The sequence below is a fragment of the Colletotrichum navitas genome, assembly GCF_030913465.1.
Source record: "Colletotrichum navitas strain CBS 125086 chromosome Unknown LY79scaffold_6, whole genome shotgun sequence".
Taxonomy (NCBI): domain Eukaryota; kingdom Fungi; phylum Ascomycota; class Sordariomycetes; order Glomerellales; family Glomerellaceae; genus Colletotrichum; species Colletotrichum navitas.
Window position 1 is genome coordinate 435194 of NW_026850552.1, and position 22583 is coordinate 457776.

Genomic DNA, 22583 nt, shown 5'->3' on the forward strand with positions numbered 1-22583 from the left:
TTCTGGGGTTTGGCGCTTCATGAATAAGCGCCGGCTGTAAGGGAACACTGCGACCAACGCCCACAGAGGGCGCTGAGCTGGTGGTCTGGTCACACGGTTTAGAACGCGTTGCTATAGATACCATCATGACGATATTTAAAATTATCATTTCTCATTAATTAGCATCATGGGCTTGGGGTGAAATTGTGATTGTGAAAGACCACATGGGGGGTAAACATGCAGTGTTAGGACTAGGACGTGCTTCTTTCTCCAGATTCGAATGATGCTTCCGGTGCTTATCGGCAGCTCCAGTGCCTGTCGGCGATAAGGTTGTGGTTACATCATTTGGCAGTGGCCGCGGGGTCGATCATGCGGCCCCTCGCTTGTCACTTGAGACGAGAGCAGGTTGTGTCTCTCATGATGTGATTGTTGTTGATGGCCTATCAATTAATAATCTCCCAGGCTGATTAATGTGGTAGTCTCGGAGCCGAGCTCGATCCAAAAGCCACGCCTCAATCTAGGGATGTGAGACAGCAGATGCCGCCCCAGTAAGTAGGAACCTTGCCGGACCCCCAGAGCCAAAAAGAGACTTGTCGGCCTCCGTAAGCTCTCGGGGCAACATACCCTTTTCCACGTGTTACTCGGCCGCTTTTGTTCAGGAGAGGAGGGGGGCATATAACAGGGGTAGCGCGGAGGTGTCTCACCAGGAACGGTGTATGATCGGCCGCGTTGCTTTATCGTGCGGGGCGATGGGCACTTTGAAAAGAGTATCTATGATGTGGAAATTCATGGGAGACGTGCTGTTGGTATGCAACTAGTAGTGTGGATGGCTACATCGCGGGCCCTGGACCGCGATAGAACACCACCACTCGCAAGCATTTGTAAGCTGAGGGCGGGGCCATGGCGATGGATGGGATGAGGGGAACTGTTGCAATGGCGATGTGGGCTGTACATAAGGGAGGGGGCCTCGGATGCCAGACTAGAGGCTACTTCAACGCTCACAATTGATCCGAGTTTCGAACCCAAAGCTACTTTATACCTCTCCTCCCCTGTGCCTGCACTGCTTCCGCACCTGATCCACGAAACGCCGTACGAACTTACACCGCTCATCCTCTACCAAGGAAAGCAAGCATGGCACAGAACCAAGCAGTCAAGACTGTCGCCGTGGGCGTCGCAAAGGTCGTCGACGTGCCCGTCCCCGCCCTCCCGGCCGACGACTACATCCTGGTCAAGACGACGGCCGTTGCCATCAACCCGACGGACTGGAAGCATGTCGACCTCGCCGACAAGGCGGGGTGCGTCGGCATCTGGGTCGGCTGCGACTACGCGGGCGTCGTCGAGGAGGTCGGCAAGGGCGTGACCAAGGACTTCAAGAAGGGGGACCGCATCTGCGGCCCTGTCAATGGATCGTGAGTGGCCGTGTTGTCCATGCCATCTTCCGCTCGCTGTCGGGGCGGCAAGGCGGGAAGGAAGCCTACAAGCTTACTGACGAGGGATGGACCAGGAACGGGCTGAGGGAGGTCGACGGCGCCTTCGCAAAGTACATCGTCGTCAAGGGTGACCTGCAGATCAAGACGCCGGACAACCTTTCCGACGAGGAGGCCGCAACGCTCGGCATCGCTGTCACGACGGTCGTATGCAGCCCCTCCCCTCCCAATCATCCCCTTTCTTACTTGCACACACATGCACACACATGCACACACACACACTCTCTCTCTATTTCTCTCTCCCGCTGCGCGACAAGACTAACACGAAGTGCAATCGCAGGGCCAAGGCCTCTACCAGACCCTCAACCTTCCCCTCCCCACCGCCCCGACAACCGACCCTTCGGCCACGATCCTCATCTACGGCGGCAGCACCGCCATGGGCATCTCGGGCATCCAGTATGCCCGGCTTTCCGGGTACAAGGTCATCGCGACCGCGTCGCCGCACAACTTCGAGTACGTCAAGTCCCTGGGCGCGAGCGAGGTGTTCGACTACAAGTCGCCCACGGTCTCGGAGGACATCCGCCGGCACACCGGCGACGGGCTCACGCTGGCGTGGGACTGCCATTCGACCAACGAGTCGGCCACCCTCGTCGCCAAGGCGCTCTCGAGCTCCAAGGGCGGTCTCATCGGCACACTCCTGCCCGTCGACGAGAAGGTCGTGCAGGAGGCCAACCCCAAAGTCGAGGTCAAGATGTCCCTATACTACAGCGTCTTTGGCGAGGAGTATGGCTACTTTGGTAAGCATCGCCGCCTTCCCCCTTCCCCTGTCCCTACTCGTGATGCAATCCCCCAATGTTTACTTCTTTACCTCTGACCGTTAACCCCGTTAGCAGGCAAGAGGGACGCCGTCCCCGAAAATTACGAGTTCGGCAAGAAGTTCTGGGAGATCAGCCGCGACCTGCTGGCCGACGGCAAGCTCAAGCCCATCCGCGTCATCAAGAACCAGGGCGGCAGCGGCCTCGAAGGCGTCGTCGTCGGCCTCAAGGAGCTGAAAGAGGGCAAGGTCAGCGGCGGGAAGCTGGTCTACACCATCTGAGGGCGGCGGTTGTCAATGGGCCAAGACGAAAAAGACAGAAAGGAAGCAAGCGTGACGTGGAACATTGATATTGGGTTATATCTGGGCCCTTTGGCCCACAGCAAGGAAACATGACAGTACCGCTGAAACAAATAACAAGAAAAACAAAACGGTGGTATCTAGAAGCATCCCGGGACGATGGGAGAGGGGGGGAAAAAAGACTAAAACGCTTGTGATCCTGCATGTGCATGTGCGTGTGTGCGCCGAACGAAGCCGCCTACGTCTTGGCCCGGCCGACCCTTTGCGCAGCCTCGTCGAGCATCTTGTGCACCTTGTTGCGATGGGCGGTCTCCATCTGCCCCTTGACGAGGGGCATCAGCATCCGGCTCGTCTCGACCCGTGTCGTCTCGACGAGGTCGTAGTCCCCCTCAACGTAGCCACCGAGCTTCCCGGCGCTGTGCTCGCCGGGCCACCGCTCCTCGGGCCGCGGCACGACGAGCCACTCGGACCAGACGCGGACGCCGGCGGGGGCCTTGGCCCGGGAGCGCAGCCCGTTGGGGATGTTCTGCAGCACCGCGGGGAAGTTGATCTCCTTCTTGACGCCGGGGGCGACGGTGACCTTCTCGTAGACCTTGTACGAGGTGATCTTGAAGCCCGTCTCGAGGAACCACTCGTCGTCGACGACGCTCTTGAGCGGGACGGGCACCTTTTCGTACCGCGTCACCAGCGGCCGATGGCGGATGACGGGTGATTGGGACTGCAGCATTTGGATGACGGCTTCCGCGGGGAGCATGCTGGGTAGCGGGATGCGGATCGTGAGGTTGTGGTGGGCGGGCATTGTGACAGAATCCGTTTCCCCCACCGGACGTCGGGGAGAGGCTTTCAACGTCGTCGACTTTTGTACAGCAGTAGCACGAGCGGCACGATGTGAAGAATTCGAACCGTGAGAGAGAGAAAAAAGACAGAAAAAAATTACGTTGTTAGTAGTGGCGCGGAGAGCTGGGAGAAAAAATGGGATGCGCCCAAGGGACACGATCAAGTCACAGCTTGGTTCCCTGCCGGTTCAGGATCAGCGGGGATCCGGGGATCCTCATGTCTGGAAGGCGTATGGGAAAAGCAGAGCACCTTGTCCTGAGTGTACCTACTGCGGTTTCCCATGGAATAGGCACATTAGTCGAATCTTTTGTTTCGTCTGATGGTCTGTTCTCCATATGCAGGGGAAGACGGGGGGAATCCTGACGCTGAGTCGGCGTCGCATGGGCCTTGTACAGAGCAAACGTCAGGCCAAGCTGGCAACCAACGAACAAGTCAACGTCACTCGGAGGGTTTTGGCGCCGCGAGGTTGGCGCATACGAAGGACAGCTTTGCAAGGGCCCAGCAAACAGTGTGAAGAACATGGCGTGGCTTGATCTGCCCTTGTGTTGGCTAAGAATCCTCGTGAGGTTTTGGCACATTTTAGAACTGGACACTCGACGTTGAGAACAATACGGAGATGAAACAAGCTATGATACTATTATTAACCCCTGGCGAAGGCGTCAGTGCCTTGGAGCAGTAGTAAGGGCACCGGGTGAGCTCCATTCGAGGCGCTACCACGGGATAACAAAGAAGCCGAGATCTTGAACCCCGGGCGAGAGCCGCTGTGGCTGATGCTGACAGGCTCACCGGGGCACCAGGGAGCCGAGCACGGGTAGATATCTGCCATCATCGCATTTGACCTTGGGATGCAGGGTCGTCTTTCTCAGCGGCAGCATGCGATCCAGCCGGAAGCGGGACGGTCCATGAAAATCCGAACATGAGCCTTGGGGTTCGTCCTAGGTCGAGCGAGCCCCGGCTTTTGCGCTCTGCAGCCTCCAGACTTGTTTCCCCTTAGACGACCAGCCATATTGTTTTTTGGTATGTACGTGAAGCAACGCCAACCAACTTCAAACAGGACGGCAAAAGAAGCATGTGGTTTCTGGTTGATCGTAGATGCAGAGTTTCATCCACAGTACCACCAGTGGTATTCTCCGACAAAGCCAATCAATGCAAGCGGCTATTGTTCTACAAGTCACCTATGGACGGCAGGTTGTTGATCCAATGCGTTATGCCCCGCAGTCCCTAAATCACGGGTATCTTTGGCCAAGCTGATTCTATGCTCGTCATTCTACTGACCAGCCCCCGGCGGCTTGGACTCCAGACAGCGGTTCGAGATGGGTCGATATAAATCCAAGGCTGTTCGAGTGGACTCTGTACCTAACCAAGTTGGTCAGTCATTCAGTCAGTCATTCTGCATCGTACTGCGTTGTCCTCCCTCCCCATCGACCCATAATTTCAACCCGACTGAACATCGTAGGCCTACACTAGTGGACAACTGCTGACACTTCAGGTCTGACCGCCAAAAGACACCGCGAGATGTTGAAGTCGACCGAGGAGACTCCACTGACCGACATCTCTATCGTGTGCATCAACCTGACGCATGCCCTTGGCGGGTCTAGTCTTCGAAAACGGCATGAACCCATCGTGTGTTTTCCCCCCCCCGCCCTTCTTTCTTTTCGTCTCTGCCTGCGTCATGCAGGGAAATCCCAGAATGACATGCTCCATGTTTAGTGAGCGCATCATCTAGCCTGCGTTTCTCTTCTCCACTGACAACGAAGAGCTTCAAGAAAAATACATGCGGCATCCTCCAGACACGATACTTCAGCGTGGCTGGTTGGTGCGAATTGGCCCAGATGTTGTTTGAGGAGTTGAAGCGGTGAAGAGACGCCATACCAATCTGGGCCATGCTCGTGGGATAAGTGGGGTGAGATGCACCATGCGCTGCTGGAAGGTGGGACATGCAGACGAGACGATCCAGTCGAGGCATGCAGCTGCATCTCTCAGACAGGGCCAGACTTGGGATGTGCATGAAGGCCATGTAAGTTCCCGATGCGCGGCCTGGCAGCCCCGCTAGCAGCCTGCGAGCACACCCATCGCGAGGCGGGCTGCTGGCAGTCGGTGATGTATCGATACCTCATTCCTGGCTTGGTGTGTCGGTACGCCGGTACATGGATGCCAACAAGCCGGCGGAGCCGTCGTCCGCATGGCAACGACTCCATGACCTGAGGGCGATTATTCGTACTTCATCGCGAGCAATGAGCCTGGGCGACGAGTATGGTATCGTCGCTTCTGCTCCTCTCCCGCCGACGGTTTGCATTTGCATTTCACAATAATGTGCCTGTACACCACCCCGCAGGACATATTCCGGAGGCAATCCGATGCTTGGCGTGGTTGGTGTTATGTAACAAATGAATATACTATTATTATAGGGGCGAGTAAGTAGTGGCTGGATTGGAGTCAAGGTTGGGTGTGGACGACAGCAGAGCGTCATGATGAACAACATGGAAGACGGCTGTGCGAGAATGGCAACGTGTGTATCCGTACAGCAAGAGCGAAAATTGCAAGGACTTGGTTAGCTACGTTGTGTATGGTGAGTTCTGAGAGCAGGGAAGAGGGGTGATGGAGGAGGAGGAGGCCCATAGGGTCTTTGCTGTTTACTTGGGTACCTATCTACCTAGGCAGGTAGGTAGTTTAGGAACTGGAGCCCAGCAACATAGGTAACAAACTGGCAGTTCTTTTTCTTTGTTTTCTTTGTGTTGCCTATGCAAGGTGCGGATACGTGCTTTCCCGGAACCATCCAAAGTACACTACCTACTTACTTGCTGTCTACCTAGGTAGGTAGGTAGGTAGGTAGGTAGGTAGGTAGGTACCTAGGCATGTAATGAAGGTAGCTTCCACACGTAGGTAGCATGAAAGAGGCAAACACCCGTGTAGTAGGTAGGCCCGGAAAACGAAGGCGGTACGGAAGGGTAGGGTGGTGGCGGCAAGGGCGTTTTACGTGTCGGATTGCCGAGTTTAACCTTTAACCCCCCATCTCCAAATTGTTTTTCTTTATTTTTCTGGTTTTTTTTTCTTTTCATTCTCACTTGGATATCATGGCATACCTACCTTTACACTAGGTAGTGTACATGCTGCAAGCGAGTTATGGCCTCGCGAGACAATCTACTTTCCAGTCATGTTCATCGCGTGGAAACTTGTATAGCCGGCTCTCGAGCATTCACCCTCTCCTGGTCGCCTCTTCTAGGCCCCTCCCGTTTCCGCATCGTGCGCCCATGTGCTGCTGCCCGCATGTCCACCCATAGCAGACGGGATCCTGGAGAAATGGCATCACCTGCGCGGCAGGCTGAAAAGGAGAGGGGTGTCATGGTGGTGTGCACCAAGTCAAAAGACAACACTTGCAGGGATTCGCATGGTCCATATCACAACAGCTCGGCCAATGGCCCGCCGAGACGGCCCCTCATCACTGGCCAAGTTGCCAGGGGTCATGACATGGCCACCCACTGGCGGGACAAGGAGCAATGCATGCTGCGCTTTTGCCGACCGTGTCACCACCACCTCTCCAGTCTCCTCCCATCGTCAATCATGGGCCGCCATGCTGCTCTAGATCTATTACTGTTGATAGGCACGGAGAGGTGGTATATTGCACGCATGCCTACATGCAGCGGAGTCGGCGACGGAGGAGCAACGACTGGAAGACCCAGACCTTTGGACTGGGCCTGATAGACCAGGTAGACAAGGGTGGTATCCGTACCTCATCCAGCATCAATCAACATCCCTTATGATTGTTCCTCCGGCCTGTCTCGCCTCATCTTCAACCTGCCGTGCTCCATCTGTAACATACTTGCCTCGACACACACATTCGCCTGGTTGACTCATTCTTGTGTACGTTCATTTTGTATCCGAGACGCCGTTCTGACTGGTTTTTTGCTGTACGTTTTTTTTTTGTCGTGTTGCATGACGAGGCAGAACTATTGAAGAAACAAGACGATACGATACGATACAGTACAATACAGCACAATACGGTACGGTACGATCCGATCCATTTCCGCACTGCAAGGTGAAGAAAGAACGCCGGTTGGCCGTCGATGAGAGGAAGTCTTCTACAGAGACAGGTCCAATTCTCCCTGAATCTCGACCTCGGCTAATTGCCTTTCAACCTGGCCGGCCCGAGCCTGAGCTTACACACCGGTAGGTAGATGGGAACGACGATACGACCGACGTAAGGACGCGCCGCAACTCGGATCACGTCCCTGACCGGTACCGAACATCGAGAGGCTATTCGCCCAACCCGTCGGTGGATGAACCAAGCAGAGCCCGACGTCGATAGAGCGAATTGACTTGCCAACTGCAGGTGGTTGTTGCCTACCTTTGACTCCTGCGGGATATTTGGCGGTCTGCAACACCACCATCCACCAACTCGCCTCGCCGCGACGATCCAGCGACGACGCGCCGGGTCATTGGCTCCCTATGCAGAAAGTGGCTTGTAAGAATCTTTTCCCCCTCCCCCTCCTCCTTTTATCTACCCTACCTGGGTTGTCCCCAGCGTTCCGATTGCTCAGTTCTTCGCCTGTCTGGTTCAACCTCGCCTCAGTCAGGGAGGCCCAGTCGCATTCCAAAAAAGGGGGTCAGAGACGGCTTGCATCTCCGGAACGAGTACAAAGGTTGGAGGGCTGATTGACTTTCCTTTGGGGACCAGGTCGCCGGCCATCAGAATTTAGTGAGCCGGACAGCATCAGACGGACGGCGGCACCAGAAGCTGCATCCCTGTCCATTGCTTCCACTTGGCCCGCTATCGTCCAGTTCTCCCGCAATTCCGAACAGGGGACCAGGAACATAGTTGATCGAGGGAAGAGGGAGGCAACTCTACTTTCGCCGCCCTGTCCTGCCCTGCCGTTCCATATCTTATCCGTCATTCTATGACTTCTCCCCTGCCACAATCCGTTCACCTCACCTTACCCTGAAGGTCCGCCTCCCCTTCCCCCTCCCCCAGGTCCCTTGCGCTGCTTAGCGCCAAGTGGTTCCCGTCCCTTTCATCCCACCTCTACCTCCCAGCCTGCGCAATTACGTCTTTCACTCTACGCGCAAAGTCCCTATCTTTTTTTCTTTCCTTTTATTTTTTATCTTTTACTGACTGACACCAGCTGTGTCCCAGCTAGCCTGCGTAGTACGAATCGAATTCACGGGACGCGCTTTATATTGTCCTGTCTCCCAGGCGCAATCAAAACGTTTTTTGCTTTGTCCACTTCCTTCTCTGGTCCAACGGCCTCGCGTGGGCGCGAACTTACTTCCTCTTCCGATACCCTTTGCATGAGGACGAACTGGACGACAAACGCAACGACCGTGAACGCGACGACAATTACGAAAGCTGCCATATACTTAAAATCCCACCTCCGGTCGTTTCTCTTACCCACTCGGCTTAAGTCCTATGATTTTCACGCCCAGTTGTTGTAACATCAGTTCTACTTCCCAACATGGCTGCGGCCGCGGTATCGACGTTCTCCCTATTAGGGCAGGCAGAAGGTGCATATGGATGGAAAACAACGACCCAACGTGCAAGGATTGAGTGGGAGGAGGCTGATGTGTGCATTCGCTTGCGCATGATCGCGCGTGCCTGGGAATCTGCTTCACACCACCTTCAGGTATGACCCGAGGTTTTTTCGTCTGCCGTCATCCTTTCCTCCAATTTCTCCTCTTTGGAATTTTGTGCGCGCCCGTGTCGCTCCAGCCTTGACGCGGCGGCCGGCTCGTCACAGGTCTAACGGCTTTCGTTTGGTGCGGAGGCTGGTCAGGAAAATCTCCTAGGTGGAATCGGAGGAAGTGAGGCGCATGACGCCCCGACACCCCCCCATTCCACCACTAACACTGCCTTCAGATGAACGTCGGAGCTAAGCTGATCCGCTGACATCCCTAGATTTCATCCCATCGCCGACCCCTCAAAACCACATGTGGCATCTCAAGTCCACTGAAAGCACCGGAATGTGGCCCGCGATGGTTGCGACGCTTTAACCCGCCATCTGGACCTTCAGAGTCCTTTGAGCAAGTTATGGATCCTAACAACACTGGCGGTTTTGCTAGTCGGCGACCCCCGGACTTCTCCTTCCTCACCCAGCCTCAGACTTCAAGCACGAATAAACGAGAAGGACTTACCGGCGAAACCATTTTTCACGACCCCACGCACAACTTCCTCATTGACTTTGGCTCCGAGGAAGGCTTCACGCAAGCTGCGAAAAAAAAGAAGAAAGCGCCAGCTAAGGCCCCAACCGCTAACAACAACGGTAACGACGACGATGGTGCCAAGAAGGATGACGAAGGTGCCGGCGACGGAGGCGACAAGAGCGGCGATGCAAGCAATAATGACGGTGCTGCGGGCGACGGGGATAAGGGCGACAAGGAGACGCCACCACCGGCCGACGATCCACCTCCGGATGACGACTGGGGATTCGCAACGACGAAAAGCAAGAAGAAGGGTAAGAAGGACGACGGCCCACCGACTATCCCGGCGCCCGATATGGATTCCTTCGACGAGATCAAATTAGACGATGCAGGCGGAGGCGGCAACGGCACGCTTGATATCAACTCTGGAGCAACAGAAACCAAGAAGTCAGGGTTTAGCGCCTGGGGTGCAAGTTGGGCATCGGGGACGGGATTAGGGGGCACGTGGGATTGGTCCGGTGCTAACAAGAATGCAGCCGGGAACACGCCAACAGAGGCGAAGGAAGAGGTCGATTCGAATCCATGGGGCCTCAGCGCTGCAAAGCCGAAGAAGAAGACAACGACGCTTGGATTCAGCTTCGGGGAGGACGCAGCCGCCGACCCGGAACCGGCCCCCGAGCTACCAAAGGAGGAGGAAAAGAAGGATGACGCCTGGGGGTTCGCTACCGCATTATCGAAGAAAGATAAGAAAAAGAAGAAAATTGGCGTTTGGGGCGAACCTGCGGAAGAGAAGGAAGAGCCACCCAAGGTAGAAACTCCCGCTGACGACCCATGGGGTTCGTGGTGCACCACAACTAAGAAAACGGGCAAAAAGGACCCTGAACCCGAACCGCCCAAAGAGGAGACGAAACAGGACGACATCTGGGACACCTGGGGCCTGGGTAAGAAGAAAAAGAAAGAAGAGCCGGAGGTGGTCCCAGAACCTGAACCGCAGCCTGAGCCCGCGCCCGACCCACCAGCTGCCGAAGCGGATCCTTGGAGTTGGGGAACATCAACGAGTAAGAAGGACAAGAAGAAGAAAAAGGCCCTCCTTGACATTGAACCACCTAAGGCGCCGGAACCCGAACCCGAACCCGAACCACAGCCGGAGCCGGAGCCGGAGCCTGAGCCGGAGCCGGAGCCGCCAAAAGCTGATCCCTTTGCAGGTCTGTCCAAATCGCAAAAGAAGGCGAAGATGAAGGAGATAGCTGCCGCTGAAGCCGCTGCTGCTAAAGCCGCTGCCGCCGAAGCTGAGGCCGCTGAGGCCGCTGCCGCCGAAGCTGCCGCTGCCGAAGCCGCCGCTGCCGAAGCTGCCGCTGCCGAAGCTGCTGCTGCCGAAGCTGCGGCTGCCGCTGAAGCCGAGGCCGCCGAGAAGGCTCGGCTCGAGGAGGAACAGGCCGCTAAGATGGCCAAGATCGCCGATGAGGAGAAACAATTCGCTGCCTTAGAGGCCAAGAAGGCCAAGAAGGGCAGATTGACGAAGAAAGACCAGACCGTCTACGACCAACTAAAGCAGTCTATCGACCAACGTGCCGCAGATCAAGTTGCTGCAGATGCTGCAGATGCTGAAGCTGCTGCCGCCGCTGATGCCGATGCTGCCGCTGAAGCGGCAGAGGCCGCTCGCATCGAGGAAGAGGAGCGGCTCGCCAAGGAAGCCGAAGAACAAGCAGCAAAGGAAGCAGCCGAGGCGGCAAAAGCAGCAGAAGCGGCCAATACAGCTGCGGCAGTAGACGACTTCGGATGGGGTGTGACGACGAAGAGCAAGAAGAAGAAGAAGGGCAAAGCCGAACCCGAGCCCGAACTGGTCCCTCCACCGCCGCCACCCGCCCCTGAGCCCGAGCCTGAGCCCGAGCCGGAAAAGAAGGACGACCCCTGGGGCTTCACCACAATGTCGAAGAAGGACAAAAAGAAGAAGAAGGAACTTCTGGCCGATCCTGAACCCCCTAAGGAACCAGAACCAGAACCCGAGCCGGAACCGGAGCCGGAGCCAGTATCAGAACCAGCGCCGGAGCCCGAGAAACCTGCGGAAGATGACCTATGGACCAGCCTAATATCTTCCAAGAAGGACAAAAAGAAGAAAAAGAGCAAGACTACTGAGCCTGAGCCTGAGCCCGAGCCTGAGCCCGAGCCGATTCCCGAACCTGCTCCAGATCCTCCCGCGGCTGAGCCGGAGCCGGAACTGGAGCCAGAGAAGAAAGAGGAGGACGACTTCTGGGGCGTTGCTTCTTCTAAGAAGGACAAGAAAAAGAAGAAAGAGGCGGAAGCCGAAAAGCCTAAGGAGGACTCTTGGGGCATCTGGGGCCTATCTTCCAAGAAAGATAAGGATAAGGACAAGGACAAAGAGAAGGAGAAGAAGAAGAAAAGCAAAGAGGCGCCGTCTGCAGAAGAACCAAAGGCAGAAACAGCCGCAGACGATGACTTGGCTCTGAGCAAGTCAGAAAAGAAGAAGAAGAAGAAGGACGCCATGGCCCTGGTTGAGTTCGGCGGAGAAGAAGAGGAGACCACTCCTGCCGAGGAAGCCCCTCCCGCTGTGCCCGATATTTCCGACCCCCTGGATGGCGACGATTTCTTCAGCTCCTGGAACATCGGCAAAAAGGACAAGAAGAAGAAGGGATCCGACGCCGAGGCTGCCTCAGTGAGACCTGATGCAATTGAGGAGCCGGCAGACGACATCTGGGGAACATCGTCATCCAAGAAGAAGAAGGACAAATCCAAAAACGAACCTGTGGAAGTCATGGACGAAGAGCCCAATGTGGATTCCGTACAGCCAGACTCGGTCGAGGAGACCAAAGATAAAGGCGAAGATGACGATTGGGCCGCCTGGGGATCCTCGAAAAAGAAGTCTAAGAATCGTAAGGACATACTCGCCGACCCTCCACCGCCAGCTCCTACCCCTCCCACCTTGGACATGACTGAGCCTGAAGCAGAACCAGAACCTGAGAAAGACAAATCCAGCTTTTGGGGCGACATGACCTCTTCCAAGTCAAAGTCCAAGGACAAGGATAAAGACAAGGAGAAGGAGAAGTCTAAAAAGGAACCTAAGCTGAGCGAGAAGGAGCTCAAAAAGCTCGAGAAGGAGAAGAAGAAGGCAGAGAAAGAAGAAGCTGCGCGCAAGGCTAAAGAAGAGGAAGAGGCTGCAGCCGCTGCGGCCGAAGAAGCAGCCAAGGAAGAGGAGGAGCGTCTTGCTCGAGAAGCGGAAGAGGCCGCCGCCGCCGCCGACGCCGAGGCTGCCGAGAAGGCTCGCCTCGAGGAGGAACAAGCCGCCAAAATCGCCGAGGAAGACGAGCAGTTCGCTGCCTTGGAGGCCAAGAAGCTCAAGAAGGGCAAATTGCCGAAGAAAGACCAAGCCATCTACGACCAGCTGAAGGAGTCTATCGATCAGCGCGCCGCAGATCAAGCTGCTGCAGATGCAGAAGCTGCCGCAGCCGCCGAAGCAGAAGAGGCCGCTCGCATTGAGGAAGAGGAGCGGCTCGCCAAGGAAGCCGAAGAGCAAGCGGCGAAGGAGGCTGAGGAACAGGCTGCGCGTGAACGAGAAGAGGCCGAGGCCGCGGAGAAGAAGTCAAAGAAGACTTCCAAGGCAGAGAAGGAGTCCAAGTCCAAGTCCAAGTCCAAGGAGAAAGAAAAGGAGAAAGAAAAGGAGAAGGAGAAGGAGAAGAAAGACAAGAAAGATAAGAAGGACAAGAAGAGCAAGGATAAGGACAAGGGCGAGGACCCCGAGCCGGCTCCGGAGATCGGTAACGACGATGACCTGGGCGACATTGAACTTACTGAAGAGCAAGTAGCGGAGCTCCTGGCCGACCCCGAGCCCGCAGAGCCAGACCCACCCCCACCTCCCTCTGCGCCGGAACCCAAGCCGTCCAACGACGCCTTCAGCTTCTGGGGCGTGAACACCAAGAAGTCTAAGAAAGGTATGTGGCCTTAGGCATGGCCCCCAGTTTCCCTGCCCACCACTGCACCTACCAAAGTCTCACCGGTATCATTGAAATGAGACGTCTCGTCGCCTCGAATGTCTATCAAGATTACAGCTGACTTATCTTTGTCCTAGCTCAAGAAGGTGCGGATTTCGGCTGGAATGATACAACTACCTCATCCGCCATAAACAACGATGCCCCGGCCTGGATGCAACCATCTACGGCTCGTAAGGCCAAAGGAACGAAGATTGCTGACAAGTTAAAAGCATTTGAACCAACGCCGCCTCCAGACGACGAACCAGCCCCTACTGTTGAGGAACCTGCCCCTGAGGAAGCGCCACCAGAGGATCCGGCCCCAGAGGAGGAACCTGTTCCCGAGGATCCCGTTCCGCCGCCTCCGGATCCACCGAAAGCCTTAACAAAAGAAGAGAGGAAACGACTCAAAAGGGAGAAGAAGCGTGCTGAAGCCGAGCCTGCACCGCCGCCGCCGCCGCCGACACCCCCCCTGTTGAAGAGCCACCTTTGGTTGATTATGAGGAGCCAGCTGACCAGAACAAGTCATCAGAACCCCCAGGAGCTTTCCCGGCTGATGAAGATGAGAATGAAATCATCGAGGTGATTGAGATGCCAGTGGAGAAGAAGAAGAAGAAGAAGAGCAAGAAGAACAGAGAAAGGGATCTTCTTGCCGAAGACGTCCCTCCCCCGCCAGCTCCACCACCGCCCCCTGCCGTACCTGAGGCCCCAGAGCCAGAAGAACCCGATGCCGAGGAAGAGTCGTTGACACCTCCCCCGGAGGTGAACTTGAACAAAAAGGACCGGGCCAAGATCAGCCGCGAAGGTTCATCGTGGGGCATGTGGTCGGCCTCTGCACCTCGCGACAAGGACAGGGAGCGAGACCGCGACCGCCGTCACCGTGACCGGGAGAGAAGTTCCAAGCATAAGTCTGAAAGGCATGAGAGGAAACAGGCAGCTGGTGAGAAAAGGGAGGGCAAAAGCTCGTCCAAGGGTTCGAGCTCCGGAAAGGGCGATCGTGCCGAGAAAGAAATGGAGACGCCAGCGCCAACGCGCCCGAAGCTCATGTCCGTGTTCAGCACCCCTCCAATTTCACGCACCGCTTCAACCCGGGATCGGCGTTACGGATCTACTGGCCGTCCGTCACGTCGTCACTCTGTCGACGTTACCGGCTTGGTATCACCACCTCCAGAAGATGCGCCTCCAGTGTCTTCCAAAGCTGCCAAAGTCCTAGGCGTCGACAAGTCAAGCAGACGCCGCAGGCGTGCTCCTGCAGAGGATGATGACATCGTAATGGTCGGGGCAAATGGTGACGGAGAGGATGCCAGCCCCCCAAAGTCCTCTCGCCGGCGATCCAGACAACCCAAAGACGACGACATCGTCATGGTGGACGCAGACGGCCCTTCCGAGCCACCGCCCATGAAACGGTCCAGCTCGAGCGCCAAGAAAGGACTTGGTGGACTGTTCAGCGGCCTCCGAACCCCCAAGACAGAACGCCCAGACCCGTTGCGAAGGCGCCACACATACGCGACTGACGATGAGACTAGACGCGAGCGCCGAAAGGGTTCTTCTGGTGATGCCGAAGAGGCAGATCCGGCGGCAATGACTGACATGGACCAGGAGGCCCGCCGTGCTGCTCGTCGTGCTCGCCGTGCTGCAAGGGATGCCGAGGTCGAGGTCGTGGATCCGTATGGCGATGAGGCACGTCGTGCCGCCAAGGAAGAGGCTAGGCGTGAACGTCGACGCCGGAGGGAAGAAGAAGACGCTCAGGCGCGAAAGCAAGAGGAAAAGGAGGCGAGGCGCGCAGAACGACGCGCCGCCCGCCAACGTGAGGAAGAAGAGCGAAGGGCAGCCGACGACCGAGAGGCTGAGCGAGCCGAGCGGCGGCGACGCCGCAAGGAACGTGAAGCCGCCGCCGCCGCCGCCGCCGCCGCCGAAGCAGATATGGAGGCTAGACGAGCGGCACGTGAGGAACGCCGTCGAGCCCGTGATGCTGGTGGAGCAGAAGACGAAGAGGCCCGGAGGGTCAGGCGAGAGGCTCGACGCGCCGCTCGTGCGGCCGGGGAAGCAACGGACGCAGAAGAATTCCGCCATCGCAGCAGCCGAAGACGGTCCACCTATACATCGGGTGATGAAGCCATGCATTCATCGCGTCACCGCTACCGGCGCGACGAGGAGGTAAGGCCGGCATGGCCCCATTCCGGCACCTCATCGTGGGTCAAGGAGCACTCCGATGCGGGTCCGCCCCCGGAAGACGGCGGACAGACAGAAGCGGTGCCGCAGACGGAGGACGAAGCGCGGCGCGAGCGGCGCGAGCGTCGGCGCAGGGCCAAGTACGAATACGGCACGGCGGACGAGGCGGACGACCGCCGCCGCAGGGCTCGCCGCGAGGAGCGCGAGCGCAGATACGGGGGCGGCAGCGGGGGCGTCGGCGCCGGCGGTTCGGAGGGCAGCGACGAGCGGCGCCGGCAGGCCATGTTTTCAGACGCGACGGCGACACCGCGGGGGAGCTGGTGGAGGAAGCTGACTGGCTGATGTTTTGCTGCGCCACGACATGTACGAATGGAACCAGCCAGCGAGCGCCGGGATATTTCTGGAGCATGTATTTACTGTTTTGCTTCTTGTTTGAGACGCCGCGAGAAGCCATACCGACCCGCTCACGACATAGCCGGCGTATATATACCCACCATACAACCGGAATTCGACTTGTCATTTCTGTTAAATACATGAATGTTTGGTTCCAACACGCGTGTGCCCTTCCTCCTCCGCCAGTTTCGGGCCTTGAACAACACACGGATACGATGATGCGCAGACATGCACGCACCTGGGGAAGGTTGCTCCTTTCCATGTCGAAGGAGTCAAGGTCGAGTCACAAGGCCAAATACTTGCTTGTCATCTGTGTATCTGTGTAGAAGAAAAAAAGAAAATCTACGGGTCGATAAGCAGCTGGTGGGAAGTGGAACCTGTATCTGATCCACCTCGGACCGAAGCAATCGTGGTGCCGATTCCCTTGGCGGGTCTCGCCCGCTCCTGTCCCTAGCCACTAATCACCATCAGGAAGATAAACTAAGCATTAACTGTATTTGGTACTACACTGCCAAAGTAGGCAAGATTTAGATATATCGCAACGCCGCCCAATGGCGGGGTATGTGTCCTTCTCCTGGGACAACAAGATTGGGTAGAGTACTACTGCTCCCCCGACGCCTCGTCTTAGTGAGTTAAGGCAATGCTTCTCAACAGACCCAGGATCGAGTAAACAAGATTGCAAAATAACCGAGTGACGCTTTATCGCAGACCGGTCAGCTTGAGCAGATCGTGCTGGTGGAAATAAGCGCGGACGCGCTTGCCGTAAATGTCTGGACGACGCGTCAGTCCTGCCATACCTAGTCACATACAATCGGGTGCGAAACTTACACATCGGAATGCTCGAAGCGCAGATTGCCACCTGAATACTTGCAATGGCTATCATGGTGGGCTTGATTCCACCCGCAACGATCCAATCGTATGCGCTGTACGTCAACCCGAAGCTCAAGATGTTCTTAAAGATAATCATGATGGTGAAGCCCTCGACAGCGATTTCGCGGTACGCGTCGACAATGTACAGGGAGCTGGCTACTGCGCCAATGACCATACCGGCGACCTCGAAACCGAAAAAGACGAGCGGGATGCTGTAGTGGTACTCCTGGCTGGCGAGACCGGCAGAGGTGATGGCGAAGCCGTACAGGCCCACGCCGCCGATAATAAACATGGGAAGCACCATGACAATGCGGAACTCTGGCTCGTAGATGCCGCCGTTGCGACGAGTCATAAATGTGGCACTCCAGTCGGAGAAGACACCGGCGATGACGAACCCAACGAGGGCTCCTACGAAAGCGCCCACGTAGGCGTACCCGGCGTTGACCTCGTTCCAGAAGTAAGGTGGTCCCAGGAAGATGGCGGCAACAATAACACCAATGAAGACGGTCCAACCGATCATGGCGCCCTGAATCAAGCACCCCCATAGGAAGGCGGGCTGGATAAACAGCGGAAATGGGCGCAGAAGAAGCTTCCAGTAGCTCTCATCCGTCTTGCGGCCGTCGAACAAGGCAAGCGACTGTACGAATGTCTTTTTGGGAGTGTGAGCTCCTCGGCTGGCTTCCAGCCCCGGTGCGTCCGTCGAAGAGCCGGCGGTCAACTTCTCGCGGTCGTCACTAGGCGGGCCGGTTGGACCGTCCCCGAAGGAGTCGCTGGGCTTGTTGGCAAGTTCGATGGACTCGGCGCCAATGTCGGTGTTGAGCGCGGCGTCCCGGCGGTAGGCAGTCTCCGGGCATAAGAAGAAGACGGCGGGGAGCATAATGGCGCAGAAGATGGCCTCGAGGTAGAAAGTCCACCACCAGCCGATAGTGTGGGTGATTTTGCCGACGACGATAGGGGTGAAGAAGGCGCCGCCAAACACAGCCAGGTTCGTGAAGGCCATGCGCGAGCCGCGCTGGTGGACAAAGTATAAATCACCGACGGCAGCATTAACGAGGCTCTCAAAGGGCGTGCAGCCGATGCCCTGGACGAGCCGGGCGCCCAAAAGAGAGTTGTAGCTCGTTCCGACGGCGCCGGCCCAGGCGGAGGATGCGATGAGGATGCATATTCCCAAGATGAAGAGGTGGCGCTTACCCCAGACACGCGCAGAAGGAACAAAGAAGATGGCGGCGGCACCAGCACCAAGGAGAAAGTATCCGGTCAGGAGAGCGACGTGGGTGAAGTTGCTGCGGAAGAGCAGAGTGATGGTGACGGTGTTGGCGGCGAGGATGGGCCCTAGGGCGGTCGCAAAGATGGCTGAGAGGGAGAGGATGAGGGTGATGAGGTCTCGCTTCCACAAGGGCCAGTTGAGGGGGTCGTTCGGGTCGTCGGAGGGTTGGGGAATCTATTGAGGAGACGCTGTCAGCCATGGTGGACAGGTCGCGACGGGGGCTCTGTCGGCTCACGAGTATGACAGGCACGTCGCCGCTCGAATCGACTTTCAATCCGTGGTGGGCATCGGTCGCGGTCTGTGGACGGCTGGGATCGTCGAAGTAGCGCGTCGTACCTGAAGTTTTGACATTGAGCGTGAGCAATGGGATGACAGTAGGCCAATGCGGGCACTAGGAGAGAAGAGCGCGCACGCATGGGACGACTTACCTGGCACATTGTTCAAGGTCTTGGACTCGAGCACGCCGAGACCCATGGCTACAGGTGGTCGGTTTTGTAGAGGTGCTGGAATGTTAGCAGTCAGTGTGACAGGCGAGGAATCATGACATGATAAGAACGAAAAGAGATAGACGGCCGTCACCAGGCATTTTCATTGAGAGAAGAGGGACCTGGGGAGGGAAAAGAGCAAGGGAAACAGGGAGGGGAGAAGGACCCGGAGCGTCGGATTAGCCTTTTTTTCCCCATATTACCAAGTAGGACCGACCCAAACTAAAGTCGGCCATAGTGGAGCTGACGGGCTCGTTCGTGCAGTACAAATACTTGTACAACAGTCTAATTAGATCTGTGCCGCAGCGCCTGCAAGCCGTTATTCGAGAACGAGGTGCCTATATACCATACCGATAGGTAAGCAATCCGCTTTTATCAATCGGCTATAATCTTTCCATAATGATTTATCGATTTCGTCGCTCTTTTCGTGGTTGGAGTCATAGGGTGAATATGGAGGCAGAGACGGCAGTAGGTACGCGGTAAGTAGGTACCTAAGTACGGTACGGTACCTGGGTATATTTACTTGGACCGCTAGGGGCTATTGGCATGTGGGGTCGGTCGCCCATCAATGCTATTATTGTCTTGAATTTCGTGGCTCATTAAACCTTAAAAGGTGATAAAGAAATGAAAAGAAAAGACGAAACCCGAGCATCCCAGCTGGCCGGCCAACTGAGATTTCCCAGCAAAGCCTGTCTTGGCCGGGTTCTCCAACCTACCTCTTTGGAAACCATGCTTCAAACCCCCCGGGGCCCCAGCGAACTCAAGGAGACGGGCGGCCGCTAACCACCTCCCGGTACAAATACACCCGGTTCGGGGAAAATCAGCGATTAGGAGGCAAATGTTTGGTTGTCTACATCGTACGTACGATGGTACCAGGCCGAAGTTATTTACCCCTTTAGGTACCGTATCCTCTCAGCAGATGTGAAATCCGCACGGGCCACACGCTAGTCCCATTATAACAGGCGGTCAACCTACCTACACACACACCCACCCATATAACCCTAACCCTTGCCACCTACCTGCTGCTGACGTAAATGAATTCCTGTATTTGCCACATCTAGATCCCTGTTTCTGCCAGCCCGCTTACCCCTTTCCAGCAGCCCGTGGCCCGTGCGGATTTCACATTTGCTGAGAGGATACGGTAACTAATGTTCACCTCCCCGCTACGGGACTTCACTTTTGGTGGATATTCCCCCTCTATCCTGATGTCAGCTATGGGGGGTAACACCATAGGGGTAATTAACTTACCCTACTACCCTGTAGTTAACTAGGTAGGTGCTGCATAGGGGCCACCAACCATCTCCATCATATTGGCCGGAGCTTCCCGTTTTTCTCTACCTCATCCGAAAGCCCCGAACTCAACGTCTGAGCACACCTACGGAGTACTCGGCAAGCGGGTGCCAAATTAAGCCGCACTCAGTGAAGTTGACTTAAGGTGGCCTGTGCTTTGGGGATCCACAATATGGTAGGGAGGTAGATGCTGAAATAATACCCATATACCCTATATTTTAGCGCATAGGCACTCGAATCAACCACTGTAATTTGTGAGTGCGGCTTTTTTTGTCACCCGCCTGCTCGGATACTGACGATGCCAAAATGGTACCGGTGGTGACGAACTCTCTACAATCTCAAACGAACCTTGGGATCCATTCTGTCATACGGACCTTCTTCCGCCCGCCTTGCTGTTTGTTAAGCCTTGGGGCGCATATTTTGTACAGCTCTCCATCTTTTATAGCGCTATAGAAAAGCTTATGCTTAAAAACCAAAACAAAATACTTGGTAAACAGCGATGCTACTTTGTTGCGACAAATGATGTCGTTATCATCGACTCGAGGTTTTGATGTTGATTTATATGGGAGAATTGTCCGTCTGGTCCGTCATGCGGGGGTGTACGAAAGGAGGGCGCTTAGATTTATCTCGATTCTGTGCTTTCGTCTATTTCTAACGCATAGCTGCCGGACTCGAGTTCGCCGAGTCCGCGCAGCCTCGGGTGTGTCCAGGGTAGGCAAGGTAGCTCGTGGGCTTGACTAACGCCCATGAAATTCGATGAGGCCACTCTGAGTTTGGCTATGACCTAACTAGGTGGTAAGTAGTCCAGTAAGGTTAGGTAGGCAGTCAGATAGATATCTAAAGTGGATTCAACTCTTTATTGATAAAATACTATAGACCAAGAGGGATTTCTGTGTCCAAAGAGGTTTTGCAGCAAGACTTGTACTTCCTGTCTAATAGACGATCCGTTACGCCCATGTCAACAGCGGACCATCTTGATTGCATCTTGACCTTCAATCCATCAGGTTCGGAAATAATTCCATCTCAAATATCAAGCTATACAGACGGTAAGAGAGTCTTAAACACACTTTGACCAGAAACTATGGGCTATAATTCAAACTCATTGAAGATCCTTTGAGCGCCCATAAATCCAAACATGACAGTTCTCCGGTATGATTTGACCTATGGAGAGCAGATTCATCGCTTGCCCCGAAAAGCTCCTTCTATTTTCAAGCGACGTGACTCTATATGCTGAATGAACAACAGTTGGGCAAGAAAAAAAAAACCCCCCGACCTGGCTGCGGTCGATAACCTACATTGTACACGGTAAATTGACTGGCCACTGGGTGTTTTTCTTTTTTCTTTCTTTTTTCTTCTTCTTAACATCGTCAGAAAAGGCAGCGAACACGGCCCACAAAAAAAAGTGACAGAAATTCAACCATGCGGGACCCGATCCAGCATCTTTAGGCCTAGCGTATTCGACTTTGTGGAGTCCACTAGCAGGCGGAGCGGAAACAACATGGGTACCCGCGTTGTTACCCGATATGGCAATCCGCAAGCGCGTGGAAAGACGAGTAGGAAGGGCATACTTAGAACAACACTGACCTGCATCAAAGACAGCAGTTCTTCCAATTCAGCCCGCATCCATGTACTTGAAACCAAAGCGCAACCAAAGTTTCATTGTCACAAAACCCGAGGACGTGGTTGGATAGTCGGTTAGTCTGCCTCTCCCATCGCCTTTGGAAGCGGGAAGAACGGTCAATATATGTCACAATATATAAGCTACTATTACTTCCCACGTAACTAACGGTACCGTTTTGTTACGTGACAGTTATAAGCCTAGCTCCTACCTGCTATATGCCATAACGGTATATGTGTTAATCTAAGTGCAGTAACTGGCTATAGATCTTAAGCACCATGGGTTCGATTCCCATTAGGGTCAGTCCCCTGGTCAAAAATCCTACCAAAGTCTATATGGATCTTCACCACCTATGATTAGCGAGATGTACCCAACTAGGTTTTCATCAAAAGTGTGTTCAGATCTGACTTTCTAGGTCAAATCTGGGGGGTGGGTCACGATATATAAGCTACTATTACTGCCCACGTAACTAACGGTATTGTTTTGTTACGTGACAATATATTTCTTCCTGGCCGTCTACAAAATTTCGTCAGGCTAGGTAGATGCGGTGGAGTTTTCCTGCTTGCGCCTCCTCTGCCTCATGAAAATACATCTCTTCTTATTTGGGTCTCCTCATGTGGTTGTGCAGTTTGTATGGAAAACGTCTTTGTTCAAGCCTTGTATTTTGGAACCATGCTGCTTTGACGAGCTTTCTTCCCCCTCTTTGACTAGGGCTGGGGCCAAGTATGTTATATGCAAAAACGCTGACTGAAGACCGGGTTCTGAGTTGTAGGAAACTATTGCCTAGCAGGACGTCAATCAAGGTCGCGAACCCGTCGAAGCGGATGGCCTCTTTAGGCCTTGAGACCTAGGTAGAACCTCCAGGCAATGCCAACTAGGAGACACTATATACACAATGCTATATGGAGGGACAGACTAGTCGAATTGCCGTTCACGGCCGGCCGCTATAGTCCTCGTAACGACTAGGTTTGGCGGCTACAAAAAATTTCTAAAACAAAGGCTCGGGTAATAGGCGC

General features: G+C 55.2%; 5 protein-coding genes across 5 annotated transcripts; 3 read left to right on the forward strand and 2 right to left on the reverse strand.

The window, feature by feature from the left end:
- Positions 1–629: 629 nt before the first annotated feature.
- On the forward strand, positions 630–2630 carry LY79DRAFT_323953 (zinc-binding dehydrogenase). The gene is made up of 4 exons (XM_060552434.1): positions 630–1388; positions 1484–1613; positions 1747–2203; positions 2297–2630. Exons 1-4 carry the CDS (start codon positions 1111–1113, stop codon positions 2500–2502), a joined length of 1071 nt encoding a protein of 356 aa, XP_060418713.1. The 5' UTR covers positions 630–1110; the 3' UTR covers positions 2503–2630.
- A 128-nt stretch (positions 2631–2758) lies between these two features.
- Positions 2759–3319, reverse strand: LY79DRAFT_666303 (uncharacterized protein; the record flags this gene model as incomplete). Its single annotated transcript, XM_060563198.1, has 1 exon — positions 2759–3319. The coding sequence occupies one exon, from the start codon at positions 3317–3319 to the stop codon at positions 2759–2761; it is 561 nt and encodes a 186-aa protein (XP_060418714.1).
- A 3081-nt stretch (positions 3320–6400) lies between these two features.
- LY79DRAFT_539732 (uncharacterized protein) lies at positions 6401–7113 on the forward strand. The gene has a single exon (XM_060556832.1). The coding sequence runs from the start codon at positions 6481–6483 to the stop codon at positions 7054–7056; it is 576 nt and encodes a 191-aa protein (XP_060418715.1). The 5' UTR covers positions 6401–6480; the 3' UTR covers positions 7057–7113.
- Positions 7114–9379: 2266 nt separating this feature from the next.
- On the forward strand, positions 9380–15986 carry LY79DRAFT_666304 (uncharacterized protein; the record flags this gene model as incomplete). The annotated part of the gene is made up of 4 exons (XM_060563199.1): positions 9380–9962; positions 10026–13436; positions 13574–13824; positions 13998–15986. 4 exons carry the CDS (start codon positions 9380–9382, stop codon positions 15984–15986), a joined length of 6234 nt encoding a protein of 2077 aa, XP_060418716.1.
- Positions 15987–16736: 750 nt separating this feature from the next.
- LY79DRAFT_506847 (major facilitator superfamily transporter) lies at positions 16737–18648 on the reverse strand (the record flags this gene model as incomplete). Its single annotated transcript, XM_060553760.1, has 4 exons — positions 16737–16807; positions 16866–18348; positions 18410–18510; positions 18603–18648. 4 exons carry the CDS (start codon positions 18646–18648, stop codon positions 16737–16739), a joined length of 1701 nt encoding a protein of 566 aa, XP_060418717.1.
- Between the last annotated feature and the right edge of the window lie 3935 nt (positions 18649–22583).

Coding starts and splice junctions, on each gene's coding strand:
- LY79DRAFT_323953 (XM_060552434.1), top strand. CDS start 1,111: ATGGCACAGAACCAAGCAGTCAAGACTGTCGCCGTGGGCGTCGCAAAG. Junction 1,389..1,483: donor TGCGGCCCTGTCAATGGATC/GTGAGTGGCCGT, acceptor GGGATGGACCAG/GAACGGGCTGAGGGAGGTCG. Junction 2,204..2,296: donor CGAGGAGTATGGCTACTTTG/GTAAGCATCGCC, acceptor TAACCCCGTTAG/CAGGCAAGAGGGACGCCGTC.
- LY79DRAFT_539732 (XM_060556832.1), top strand. CDS start 6,481: ATGGCCTCGCGAGACAATCTACTTTCCAGTCATGTTCATCGCGTGGAA.